Below are 14,844 nucleotides of genomic sequence, written 5' to 3'. Positions count from 1 at the left end.
TTCTCCCCTTTCTCCGCAAAATCTCGAATATTGAAACTGTTACAGTTCGCTGCAAAACAAGCAACGGACTTCTTCTTCTTCTTTTTTTTTTTTTTTTTTTCTTTTTCCACTTTCCAATCTGGATTGAATAGGACTAAAAGTTCTGCGGTCTACCAACCCAAGCGAAGAATGATTCTATTCTGGAAATTTAACGCCGTCTGTTGAAAATTAGAATGAAAAACACCCCAGTTATTTAGTTCTTTATTCTCCCAATACTGGCAGCTGTTGATTCTGATTGCGTAATATCACGTAGGGAAGAATTACGGTGCACGTACTGCGCAATAACGCTTGTAATATTTTGCAGAGATAATTAATTTTGATGTTTTGTCCGAGATTTGTTTATGAACACTTAAAAGAGTTTTACTGTGCCTGCTAAGCAGAATATTTTTCAGTTCCATTGGTTTATTTTTATATGATGCGCATATCGAAATGTCAAAAGCATTTATTTAGCGGAAAAATTTAAAGAGCGGCTACAGTCTACCCCCCCTCCGCTCCTCTTTTTCAAGTTACGCTCGACTGTCCGAATATTCGCCAATTTCCAAGTATGCGGGTTAGCTAAGATTTTACTGTTAAAGGATGACTGCATGAAGCAAATTTCTGTCTTCTGATTTCAGAAATGTTCCTCTTTTTTACTTAAATTACTTTGCTTGCAATATCTGTTAAGAGAAAACTGATATACAATGAAAATTTAGAAAATGTTTAGAATTTAGATTTAAATTATTTAAATATTAATATGAGTGGAAAAATAAAATTGTATTTATTATTAGGTTCCAAGTGAATACAATAAATATGCCTTATTATTTTTTTCTCTATTTTGAACTGAAATTTCATCATTAAATCTTGTAATATAGTTTAGTTCTGCATAGTTTTTTTTTTCCCTCTCATTGTAAACTAGTTCTGTAAATTGAACTATTATTTAAAATTTAAAAAAAAAAAAAAAAAAAAAAAGTAATTATTTTCCATGGTTGAGGTAATGCTTATTCTTTCTTAATAAATACTGCATTTCTCATATTTTTAATTACAAGTCTAATTTTTAAGGTTATGCGGTTGTGTATAATGTAATTAGACAGGTGCTTATTTTTTTTCTTAAAATGTTCTTGAAAAGTGCTTATAGGTGCTTATTTTTTTAACTAAAATGTGGCTATGAACCCTGTTAAAAATGTGTATTTCTCTAAGAATTTAATTCCAAGTAACGTTTTAGTTTTGTCTAATACTTTAAGATCAAAAAAGTTACTCAGCTGTGAAATTACTTTGTCTATACTATATTGATCTTTACTAAAAATCAGAATATCATCTACATATAACAAGAGAATTACATTTGAACTGTTATAAACACAATTACACCATTGTATTTTCTTAAAATGTAGATTTTCTAAAGTACTTTACAAACTGACAATTAGTCCATCCACATAAACATACCAGGATAGTGAAAAATATTCTTATGATTGAGAAATTTACTACAGGACTGTAAATGTCATCAAAATCACCTCTTTTCTGCCTGAATCCCTGTACTAAACGTGCTTTGTATCTAACCATTTCATTCTTTTCATTTCTTTTTAGCGTATAGACCCATTTGTTTCCTAGCATAGTTTTATTTTCTGGCTTTTCGACTAATTCCCAAACCTTTCTTTTCTTCATTGTGTCAATTTCTTCTTTCATTGCCTTATCCCATTCTTCAGCATTTACTGATTTTTGTGCTTCTTTAAAATTTTGTGGAATAACAATTTCTACGGAATTTGCCTCTTCAGACACGGAGCTAGTCTCCTGTTCTACAAAATTAACTTTCCCCAAGTATTCGTTTTTTCCACTAATCTTTTTCAAATTTAATATTTCTTGCCTCACAATACTTTTCAATATCATTATAGGATCTAAAACGGGAGTCTGTTGCCTCTACATAAAATAATATATGTCTGAACGTGTTCCGTCTGGCCTGTTAACTGCTTTTCTTTGCCATTTAAATCTGATACTTCTTTCGAGGTTGGTTTGTCATCTGACAACTTTATTTCTTCTCTAGAAGTTTCCTGTTCTTCATCTGATTCTGCTAATCGTGCAGATTCCTCTAGTCTTTTAAACTTAGTTTTCAATTTCTGGTCCAGGATCCCATTTACTGCATTCAGTTTTTCATCGAACTTCACATTACAGGTTTCCATTAATCTGCATTCTTCTGGTAGCCATATCCTATAACCCCTAGTTTTCTTTGCATATCCTACCATGGTTCCTTCTTTGCACGTCATTTGTAATTTATTTCTAATCTGTTTTGGCACACCAACATAGGCTTTACAACCAAATATTTTAAAATAAAAAACACTGGGTTTTCTATTTAGGAACATTCCATAACGGGTTCGGATGCTTTTATGACATACTCTGTTCCACGTATGTACGAAACAGCCAAGAGCTTCAGTCCACCATTCTTTTCCCATTTTACCATCATTAAGCATAGCTTTAACTGCGTCTAATGCCGTTCGGTTAAAACGTTCACACACACCGTTCTCTTCTAGGGTGTACGCGTTTGTGCGTTCAACATTAACTCCATTTTCGGCTAAGTACCCTTCAAATTGCCTGTTACAGAATTCCCCACCATTATCGGTGCGTATACTTATTAATTTTCTATTCGCAGTCTTTCCATTTGCCTATGATAATTCTTAAAGTTGTAGACCTATTCATTTTTATTTTTCATATACTACACTGTTACTAATCTACTATAGTCATCCACAATAGCAAGGAAATATTTACTCCCACCCTTAGAGGGAACTTGGAGTGGATCAAAAACGTTTAAATAAACCAACTGCAATGGTTTATCTGATCTCTTTGGAACAGTTTTAAAAATTATTCTACTAGATTTTGCAATAACAGACGGTTCATACCTCTGCATTGGTTTTTCAATTTCTGGTAACCCTTTCTCGCTTTGATATCTCGCTTACTAGTATTCTTAATATAATCAAAATTTATGTGGCTAAATCGCCGATGCCATAACATCGCATCATCTAATTTATTTAACTTTCTAATTTCTGTACCATAACCAGCTTCCTTTTTACCTGTTGCATATCTAAATGGTTTTACGTGATAAAATCTGTCATATTGTTTAGCGTAGCATAATCTATCCCAATTATTAAAGTATATCCACATCTTCCCTTTTGAAATCACAAAATGAGCACCTGCCTTTTCTAACCTTGCTCCCGATAGTAAATTTCTCCTTAGATTTGGATTATGTAACACATTATCTAACTCAATTCAATTTATTCAATTGCCTACTCTTTTTGACGGTACCCTTTCCTAGTACTTTACTTTCACAATTTCCTACAGCTAAAGACGTACGTATATCATTTATTTCTTCAAAATTTGTCATTAAATTTATATTATTACAGAAATTAGTTGTAGCTGCAGTATCTATGACCCAATTAAATTTATCTGCGTTATCTTCTTTATCTATAGTTGTTACATAATTTTCTACTAACATTAATTCTTTATCTTTAAACTGTCCATTTTTATTGTCTATTTTAAACTTCTAATTTTTACTTACATTTTCTTTACATTGAGTGGTTAAGTGTCCAAATTTATGACATCTGAAACAAGGTCCTATTCTCATATTCCTCATTTTTTTCTTAGATTTAGTTTTATTTTCAACTCTCACGCTTACCTTGCTGTCTTCTAAATCAGCATTTACCTGGCGAAGTTGGCTTCCTTCCCTTGCCAGTTCTTCAGCAATTCTTTCCAATGTAAAATCTTCATCATTCCACCTATAGATCAACTGTACTATGCCGCAGTATTCCTGGGGTAATCTCCTTATTGCCTGAAATCCTTTAAAAAGACCTACCAAGTTGTGTCCAGCTTCAGCCAACTTCTTTGCAGTCATTCTTATCCTCACGATGAATAGTTCTATTTCTTCATTTGGGATATATCTAATACTAAAAAATTCATCCAGTAACTGAATTATCCTTGCTCTTGTTTTGAGTTCGAATTGCTTCTGTAGAACTTCCCATGCTTCTTTACCACTTGAGCATTCTTGTATCAGCGGCCTGTAATACCTCTTTGGCGAAATGAAGCAACTCCAATGATGGAACACAGCAATAACTTTTATTTAACACTCAAAAATGGCGACATACAAACAAGAAGAGAAAACATATTCTATAAACTTATTTAAAAAAAAATAATTACATGCTTCGCGCGAGAAAATGCATGCAGCTCTCGAGCCTGCATTTCAATATTGCCATTCACAAATACCTTAATGTTCATCTATTTAAATTATTTAAACTACAAGATTTTAATATTATTTAAAGCTGTTATGGGCCAGTGTTCAAATTAGTCTTCTTTTTTTTTTTTTCTTGACGGCGCCTAGATCTCTTCCATGGTGGACCAGTTCCTTGGCTATAATTCACAGTAAAGCCTTTCCTCAGTTCATCTGTGCCTTTCAGATGATATTCATTTGTCATTTGCTTTCGACAATTGTTTTCTTCATCTATTAGTAGCGGCTTTGATATTAAATCAAAAGCCAAAAGATGATGATAACGCTGCATTTCAAAATGATTCTCTATATTAATTTCTTTATTGTTTTTTAAATTTTCTTGAACATCTTCTTCTTTTAATTCTGGTGATTTAACTTCTTCTTCAAATACATCTCTGGATGCTTTATTTTCTTCCTTCGTCGGTTCCAAGATCTGCTCTTCAGCTATTTTTCTTTTCCTTTGAGCTCTAGTAGAAATGGCATTAAAATGGTATCACTAAGTTTACGTTCAAGTGATAAACTAATAAAATAAGGCAGTTCAGTGTTAACAGGAAGTAATAACCTGATATCACTAATATTACGTTCAGTGATGAACTAATAAAATAAGGCAATTCAATATCAACAGGAAGTAATAACCTGGTATCACTAATATTATGTTCAGTGATGAACTAATAAAATAAGACAATTCAATATGAACAGGAAGTTACGTTCAGTGATGAACTAATAAAATAAGGCAATTCAATATCAACAGGAAGTTATAATCTGGTATCGCTAATATTGCGTTCAGTGATGAACTAATAACATAAAGCAATTCAAAATTAACAGGAAGTAATAATCTGGTATCACTAATATTGCGTTCAATGATGAACTAATAAAATAAAGCAATTCAATATTAACAGGAGGTAATAATCTGGTATCACTAATATTATGTTTAATGATGAACTAATAAAATAAAAATATGCACGATTATTCGATCTCAGTCGGTGCCTCCAAAATAATTAAGACTGTAATACTTCTTTGGCGAAATGAAGCAACTCCAATGATGGAACACAGCAATAACTTTTATTTAACACTCAAAAATGGCGACATACAAACAAGAAGAGAAAACATATTCTATAAATTTATTTTAAAAAAAAATAATTACATGCTTCCCGCAAGAAAATGCATGCAGCTCTCGAGCCTGCATTTCAATATTGCCATTCACAAATACCTTAATGTTCATCTATTTAAATTATTTAAACTACAAGACTTTAATATTATTTAAAGCTGTTACAGGCCTAAACTCAGTTTTAATTCCATAATATAATGTAGTGAAGGCTCTATTCTCTCTCGGTGTGAATTCCTGCTTTTCCTGCCTTGTTGCACTTCTATCTAATTCCTCTTCTTTGTCCTCTATGAAGCTCCAACAATTTCTATCCAGTAACAGCATTTTCATATGACCATCGATCCCAATTGTCATGGTTTAACAGCTCAAAACCTTCAGGTAGTAATGACATCTTCAATTAAGTGTGAGCACAACAACTTTAACAAACTTCTAAGACAGGTTAGCTTCTTTTTGTGGATCCCTCTTCACCTACATTCCATCAATGCTGAGTTGAACTGGATGACTGATTAGCTGTTGGCGCTGGGCCCATAACCCTGTTGGCAGTGGCGATAAAGGCGAAGCTTGTTTTGTTTTCCTTAAATAAAGCTGACTAATCTAAATAAAATTCATGCTTTATTCCGTAAATTAAAAATAAAATAAGCTAACACTGTAGCCTTTACATTTAAAATCATTGAGTGAAAGAAAACTAGCATTATGCTAACTCATAAAAAAAAACTCATTCACCGATACCGACGAAAATATAATACTCGGCCAACCCGCCGATCTCGACGTCAGCGGCAACCACGTTAGCTTACCGCCGATTGACCTCCAATCAAAATTTGCATAAGAAAAAACTAACAATCGGAATAAAAGTTAACAATCGGAAGCGCGTATGGGTAAACGCTTTACGCGCATGCGTAAGTTTGTGGCTTTGAGGTCGGGATTATAGATCATTCCGGATTACGGACTTTGTACTGTACTTATATTTGGAGAAGTTTTATCCTTGTTATGAAAAAATAAGAATACAAGAACTGTGACTTCCATAGGACAAAGTTAGCTGAGATACTTATTTTGAAATTTGCAATTTTTGATGTCTTTTTCAACTTACCTCGAGGAAATAGTTAATTAAGTGAGAGTAATTCAAGGAAAAAAGCAAAAAATGTGTATAATTTAATAGTCCATACAAGGAGGTCAATGAGATGACCTGTCAACATTTATATACACTTCTTACCTAAGGATTTACTTCAAACGGTTACACATTGAAAATTTGATATTGAAAGGAAGGCAGGAGAATATGTAAATATTATTATCATTATTATTTACAAGTTAGAAGAAATTTATATGATTGTTAAACATTTAAATAAGTGGCTGTCATTGCCTATCAAAATTAAGTTTGGTACACAAAATGTTCATAGGCAAGACTAAGGGGACTTTTAAAGGGATTTCTGCACCATTTCCTCTTAAAAAGACCTATTGGCTCTAGAGCTTAGTTTTGCAATGCAATCTTGATTCTGTTCCCATGTTCACATAGCACCACCATTGAAATAAGAGTTGTTATAATTATGTTCCTCTTCTGTTATTAGGACCGGATTAAAAAATGTATGTATATATTCTTGTGTGCATGAAAGGAGTTTATGTGGTCATGTATGCATGTATATAAGTATGTTATGTATGTGTATAAGTATAAATTTTAATTGTAAACACTTTGCTTGATTGTAATGTGTAGTTTTTAGGTTGCAGGTCTTTTTTGTACGAAACTTGTGTAAACTTACTAACCTAACATACTCTTATAACTTCATGAATTATCTTTGAACATACACACATGCACACATGTCCAGAATATAAGGATGAATATGATTTTGTAAAGTAACTGCTGCATAATCAGATTATTTTATTTTGATGTTCAATTTACAGAGTTAAAAATACATGCCAGTGAATATGCAGATTTCTGTTTTTTGTGTTAAAAGATAATGTGATAACTCAAGGCTGGTGGAAAATAAATTAACCCCAATGATGAACTGATTTTGTAAAAAAATTTTAAAGAAAATAAAATGAAATAAATAAATTTCCAAACATCAAACTTTCATCCTGTCTCAAAGAGACAATCTCAGTGATTGTATATGTGGAAAAAGAAAGAAGGCTTCACAATCAACAGTATAGCAGTAAAGTTTGTAAACAGGTACAGCAATAATGAATGTATGTGTTGTATACACGTACACATATGCTTTCATTCATACATTTCTGAATATGCTCCTGATAACAGAAGAGTACCATAATTATTCATCATCCTGAACGTTAGATGGTACCACCAAAATGTTGCATTTATTCAGCCAAACTAATCACTCCTTTATGTTGTGAACACATTTGCTTCTGTTCAATTAATAAAATGGGGAACTATGTTACAGTGTTGTGGTGCTCCTTCAGCACATTGCATTGTGCAGCAAGGGCCCGTTAATGCATGTTCATAATCTATGGCATAGGTATGTTTTGTTTGGGTTTTGCTGTAACATGGGAATCAAGACAAAAACAGTATGAAAAAGCTCTGAAGAATTTTTTTGATCAATAAGAAAAAATGCTTATGAACCAATCTTAAGGTATAACATTGTTTTTTTAAAGATAAAAATATGTGACTTAATAATAAATACTAGATAACACGGTTTTGGTTTTTAGAAAATAAATGTGCATTGTTTTCTGATTTTACACAAGACGAAGAAATAAAATTATACTTTTTGTTTCAATTTTAAATAGAAAGGATAACCCTCAAAAATGCTTAGTTCCATGTTTGATTAATTGAAAAAGTGAGGGAGGGCTTCATTTTCAGAAGAGCAAGGTAAGGGCATTTTTCAGGGCATGCTTGACTTTGATTATCTAGCATACTGCAGTGTCATATAGCAGAAAAGTACCATTAGGAGCAAGTACATAAAAGGAGTTTATGTGCAAGCATAAAGTTCAAAGAATTTCTAGGATTCAGTCCAGTCAGTTTTTTTTCTTTCCAATCAGTATTGTAAAAAAAAGTAGTAGTTAAAACTAAAAAAGTAGTTAAAAATTATTGCAGTTTCTAATTAATTTCAGATTGTAAAACTGCATATACAGTCAAAAGTCGTTAATCCGGACTCGTCGGGACTTCGGCGATTCCGGATTATCGATTTTTCCGGATTATAGATCATCAGTTTAAATCTCGTAAGATGGCATGCAGAAATTCTAAAATTAAAGATATGAAACCATAATTTATGAAATAAAGAACAATTATGATCTAAAGGGTATCAAAATTTGCAAAAAGAAAAAGCTTAATATTTATTTGTTTACTTTATTAAACAGTTCTTTCAATGTAAGTTGTTTAAGTTTTGCTTCGTTTCATGTGATAATACTTTCTCTTTAATTCTATTAAACAGACATAATTTCTTGTTCAGTTACAAAGTTCCGCTGTTCAAGTCCTATAATTGCTATGTCGAGAACACCGACTAATTTGTCAATCGAAATTTTTTCGTTTTCAATAACCTCTGTCACTTTCTTCGCTATCGAAAGCGAATTATAATGACAAGGAACTTCTTTTAAATCATATCAAAGACGGAGCATATCGAGATGAAATACTACATTTGGTAAGGAATTATAAGCCAAATAAAATAAAAACATCTGCGCTGAAGATAAGGATAGTGCTGACAGATCAACTTCCATTTCATTATGCGCCCGCTGCGGCGATCCCCCCCGCCGAGCAGCGTGAAATTGATAAACAGATTTCGGATTTCAAAACATACTTTCGCTTTAGATCCTTTACATATTAACAAATATATATCGGAAATTCTATTTGATATAATCGAAAGTTTAAGCTTACTTTTATAAAATTGCTCTTACAGTCTGCACAAAATAATAAGCCGGATCCAATTCGAAAATTAAGGAACAATGCAACCATCAACGTTAACTGAAATAGATAATTAGATAATTTTAGCTTATACGTCCATTATACATAAAACGCGCACGCGAAAACATATTCTGCACTTGTGCACACTCATATGCACAGTCGTAAAAGGTCTTACGCGCACGCATAAACGCCTATGCGCATGTGTCAACGCGGCACATGCGCAGAAAGTTTTTAGTTTTGAGGTCCGGATTATAGATCATTCCGAATTATGGGTGTCTGAATTAACGACTTTTGACTGTAGTGGATTTTTCCTTCTTTTAGAAGGGGTTCAAGAACTTAAAATTCAAAAATCATGATCATCATGAAAATCTCAGTTGTTAAGAATATAAAATAAGTTGATGTTGAAAATATCTGTTTCCAGAGTAGGTCTCATAAACTGCTGGTGTTAAAACAATCAACAATACTGCAGTAGAACAAAAGTTTTAGATTCCTTCAAATTTAGTAGAGAGCAGATTTATAAGTATGGTAATTTTGTTGAGGGTTACATAAATATGCCGCAGTATTTTGAATGTGGTATTTAAATATGTCAGAGTACTGCTAATCATCTCCACTATTAAATAATGAAGAATGTGTATGTATGAAATATGTTCCTTACATTATGAAAGAATGGCTGGACACAGAGCCGCTAGATTATGAAGGTGCGTAGGCCCCATTCTGAATTTGGAATTTTTTTTTACTTATTTCATATTTTGTGCAAATTTAAGGAATTTTTTACTAAGAAATTCAGCAACTTAAAAACATTGTCTTTCCACTTGAGAAAGTGTTAAAATATTTATATCTCAAATTTAATCAGGGAACTCAGTGATTTAAAAGAAAAGTGTTGCCGTTCTGGAAAGCATGAGATACTTAATTTTTCTTTCAAATTTTGTCTGTCTGTTACTGATTAACAAATTAGTAATGTAAAAGCAACAAATGCAGTTCTTCTTTATTAATATCAATTAGAAGCTGATCTTATGAAATTACATCAGCTGGGCTCCTTAAACTCGTTATATACACCCAAAAGTCGTTATATACATCCGGACGCCCATAATCCGGAATGATCTATAATCCAGACCTCCTACAAACTTTCTGTGCATATGTCAACGCATAACGCGTTAACGCATGCACGTAATACCTTTACGCATGCGCATATGCATGTGCGCATGCACATAATAATGTTTACGCATGTTCGTTTAATGTATAATGGACAGTATAAGCTAAGCTAAAATTATCTAATTATATATTTCAGTTAATGTTATAGATTGCGTTGTTCCTTAATCTTCGAATTGGATCCGGCTTATTATTTTTTGCAAACTGTTAGAGCAATTTTATAAAAGTAAGCTTGAACTTTTGATTATGTCAAATAGACTTTTCCGATGCTGGAGCTGCCAAAGGATCTATAAAGCGAAACTATGTTTCGATGTCCATCAAACAAAAAGTGGAATTGCTGCAAAAAAGGGATAAAGGCATCTATCTCCTTTGTTTCTCTAACCATTCCGAAATCTGTTTATCAATTTCACGCTGCTCTGCAGGGGGGGGGACGTCGTGGCGCGCAATGAACTGGAAGTTGATCTGTCAGCACTATCCTTATCTTCAGGGCAGATGTTTTTATTTTATTTGGCTTATAATTCCTTACTAAATGCAATATTTCATCTTGATGTACTCCGTCTTTGATATGATTTAAAACAAGTTCCTCGTCATTATAATTCGCTTCCGATAGTGAAGAAAGTGACACAGAGATTATTGAAAACGAAAATTTCGATTGACAAATTAGTCGGTATTCTCGACACAGCAATTATAGGACTTGAACAGTGGAACTTTGTAACTGAACAAGAAATTATGTCTGTTTATAGAATTAAAGAGAAAGTAATATCACATAAAACGAAGCAACTTAAACAACTTACATTGAAAGAAATGTTTAATAAAGTTAACAAATAAATATTAAGCTCTTTTTCTTTGGTGGGGGGGGGGGAATTTTGATACCCTTTAGATCATAATTGTTCTTTATTTCATAAATTACGGTTTCATATTTTTAATTTTATAATTTCTGCATGCCATCTTACCAGATTTAAACTGATGATCTATAATCCGGACAAATCGATAATTCGCAATTGCCTAAGTCAGGACGAGTCCGGATTAAAGACTTTGTACTGTATTTTTTCTTTTTTGCTATAACTGTTTCAGGCAGTTAGTAGAATATGAAATATCAGCTTAGATATTTTGGGCTGTACTGCTAACTTGAGTATGAAAATTTACTTTTTTAATTATTAGCATTGTTTTAATTTTATGTGATTTGCATGAAAATTAAAGTACAAGATTTTTTGAAAAAAAAAATTTTTGGTATGTAATAATGTTAATGAAAAAGAATACATATTCTGTAAGGTTTGCTTGTACAGAAAGCAGTGTATGTTGATTATCTTAATATCTCTTAATGTGTATATATATAACAAATGATTTTTTATAATGCTTTTAAATTATATTTAAATTTTCAGATGATATTTGCCCTCCAAAACTTCAGCATATATGTCGTTCTAATATTAGATCCATTTTGAGGAAGAATATTGATAGAGAACACCCAAATTTAAAAATAAAACAAAGGAAAATGGAAAAGCGGCAAAGAAGACAAGTCCGACGAATTGTTATACCGATATTTGATGAGAGTGATCTCAGCAATCACAGTCAAAGCAATTCAGAATTTGAATATGATTCTGACAGCCCAGAGTACACTATCAGCTCTCGAATACCATCTAGAATGTCAGTTCTTCTGGAAGATTTTCTCCGCAGACATGCTGAATTGCAGTCATTAAGTGAAATGTCTGAACAGCATAGCCGAAATATCGCCAACAGCGACTCTGATTCTAAACCTGAAGATGGCTCTGAAGCAAAGGATGATGATTCCGATATTTCGATGGATACAACTGAAAAGTCTCCTGACAATGAATTGTTGTGCAGTGCTTCATTTATAACTTTATCAAGCAAAAAACAGTCAACTTCAAGCGATCAATCCAGTGAGGCATTGCGCACACCAAAAAAGAACGTTTCAGGGAAGACAAAGCGTTTGCATAAAAGAAAGCATTCAGATTCTGACCAGTCTCCCAGTACCAGCTCTGGACATTCATCTCAGCCTAAATCTAAGGTTAAACGACGTGCTGCAACTGTTGTTTGGAAGAGAATTATCCCAAGGGACTCAGATTCTGAGAAAGATGATGAAGAAAATCAGGCTAAAGAAAAAATTGCAGATGAAGAAAATTACACCAATTATATGGTTAAGAAAATTGCACATTTGCCTCTACCATCATTATTACTAAGTTACCTCAATTATAGGAGGGATAATCTGTAAAATGTGATTTCTGTATGGCCTATAATATTAACTATTGTTTTTTGTCTTAAAAATACACTAAATACTTCTGAAGCATAACATTATTATATATGCAACAGCTGATAAAGTAATCGATATGTTGAGGGGAGATACTGTGTTTTAAGTATCTTGTATCTGACTGTTTCCTGTTTCTTTAACAGCTTTGATTCTTATATAAGAGTTATAAAAATTGTGTATAAATATACTTGATTGCAAATTGATTGTATTCTTATGTCAGTTATTTTGTATTTTTTACCTTCAATGTAATATGATGAAAATAATTTGTTAACACAACTGCCAAAGGAATCTAAATGACTCACTTTTCCTATAATAGAAACAGATGTACAGTAATTGTTGGTAGTTTTAGCAGTAAAGGTTTCATATGCCTCTATGAATAGGTACTGTTGGAAGTATAGATGAAGAAGATTTTTATTTGTGTGTGAAAACCATAAATTATATTACATGTCAAATTTATTTCGTATATGGACAAAAAAATGCTGCTTATATTTAATATTACCAAAATTAATTAAGGTAATATTATTTTTCTTCATAAAGTTTAAATTTCTAAATATTTCATATATAGTTTTGAGAGAATATTTTCAAATAAAAAATTTAAATGAGTAATCTTTTAAGGCTCTACCTTAAAACAGTCTACTTTGACAGTGTAGTCAAAATGTAAGGGGAGAAATATTACATTTATAGTCTAAATTGTTATTTTCAACTACTTTCATATGCATAAGAATTTTTTATGCAATTTGATATTTCATTTTTGTAATGAAATAAATTATTAAATGCAGTGAAGCAATGGCATGAAAAGATTTTTTAAAATGTTAATACCATTATTATTAATAGTAATTATTACCAAATTAAATATTTAATACCATATACCAAATAATTAAATTTTAAAATATGTCATTATTTTTGTGAAACTTCATAACATCTGAAACTCATTCGCTCAATATTTCTAAATAACTACTTTATAAAGTTGCAGAAAAGAAATCAAGATGTATACAAAGTTTTGCTTGTTAACAAGATTTAAAGTAGTCTGTATGGTTGGTTTTGTAATTGAATGTAATATAATATATATTTAACTGGAAGCAAAACATATTACAGTAGTATTTAAAATCAGGTAAAGAAAGTAACCTAAGATTGCTGTAGATTTTAAAATATGCCAATCTAAGACTCACAGTTGCAAAAAATTCAAAATCTATGTCAATCTAATATTGCTTAATTCATTGCTTTTATTTAGTAAATTGTTAAAAAAATTGTTTTATTTTAGCTCAAAATGTCTTCATTCTTTTCTTACATCTCCCCCCCCCCAAAAAAAAAAAAATTGTGAACAATAACGACTATATTCCTGTTCCAAATAAAAATTCTCTATTCTAAACATCAATTTAGAAGCAATAATGAAATAAGTCTGATTTCTATATTTGTAATTAATTATTGCATTTAATTTACAGTTATTCTTTTTGCAAAAGTTTTTCTTATGGTTGATGGGGAATGGAATTATGATAGTATTTAAAAATATCCATACAATTTTGTTTTGCGTAAGATCATATTATTTAAATAGATTTAGATTAACATTCAGCATTTATAATTTCCATTTGACACTACATAAGATTCAAATTTGAAAAGCATTTTAGAATTTGTATACATATTATAATAGAAATTTAAATAATATGAGTTTGTCTTTTGCTTTTATTAATTTTACAATACTGTTTTAGTACAAAAGAAATATAAGTAATAAATTGATAAATCTAGATGTCTTGCTATATTCTCTTGTGTAATAAAAGCAATTAAGTAGCAGTTGTTCTTTTCAATATTAAGTATTATTATTTTCCTATTTGAATAAAAGAAAAAAAAATTGTTAATCTCATTTGTATATCCCAATTCCATACTTCATTCAAAATTTTCCATCTTTGTACCATTCTTCTTCAATTTAACTAAAGCAGTTAAGAAGCACTTATAATGTTTATTAATATTAATTTTTTCCCTTGAATGAGAGATTAAAGTTTGGTAATTATTCATCTCTAATTTAAAAATCTACGAATTTAAAATTTCCAGCATAATTTTAATTCATTCATAAAACTGTTGAGATGTATTTTTAATCACTATTTTTGCTGTTTAAATTAAGTTCATCTTAATCTTAACTATGAAAAGAAATTTTAAGTATATGCAGCACTAATAAAAAGTGAGCAATAATTTAAAAACTCATCTTCAATATATTAATTAGAATTTAAAAC

General features: G+C 31.2%; 1 protein-coding gene across 3 annotated transcripts in view; it reads left to right on the top strand.

Moving 5' to 3' along the window:
- Window positions 1-14,407, top strand: part of LOC118201825 (uncharacterized) — a 132,137-nt gene extending 117,730 nt beyond the window's left edge. For all 3 annotated transcript variants that reach the window (XM_085820422.1, XM_085820420.1, XM_085820421.1), the window contains exon 5: window positions 11,736-14,407. In XM_085820422.1, the coding sequence (XP_085676548.1) occupies window positions 11,736-12,583 (848 nt within the window). In that variant the 3' untranslated portion in view covers window positions 12,584-14,407. The remainder of the gene's footprint in view (window positions 1-11,735) is intronic.
- Window positions 14,408-14,844: the final 437 nt, after the last annotated feature.

Source organism: Stegodyphus dumicola, chromosome 7 (assembly GCF_044657685.1).
Source record: "Stegodyphus dumicola isolate Sdum_Otavi_A_Nest chromosome 7, ASM4465768v1".
Classification (NCBI taxonomy): Eukaryota; Metazoa; Arthropoda; class Arachnida; order Araneae; family Eresidae; genus Stegodyphus; species Stegodyphus dumicola.
The sequence above is the reverse complement of the archived record's forward strand: the minus strand, read 5'-3'. Positions and strand labels throughout refer to the sequence as shown.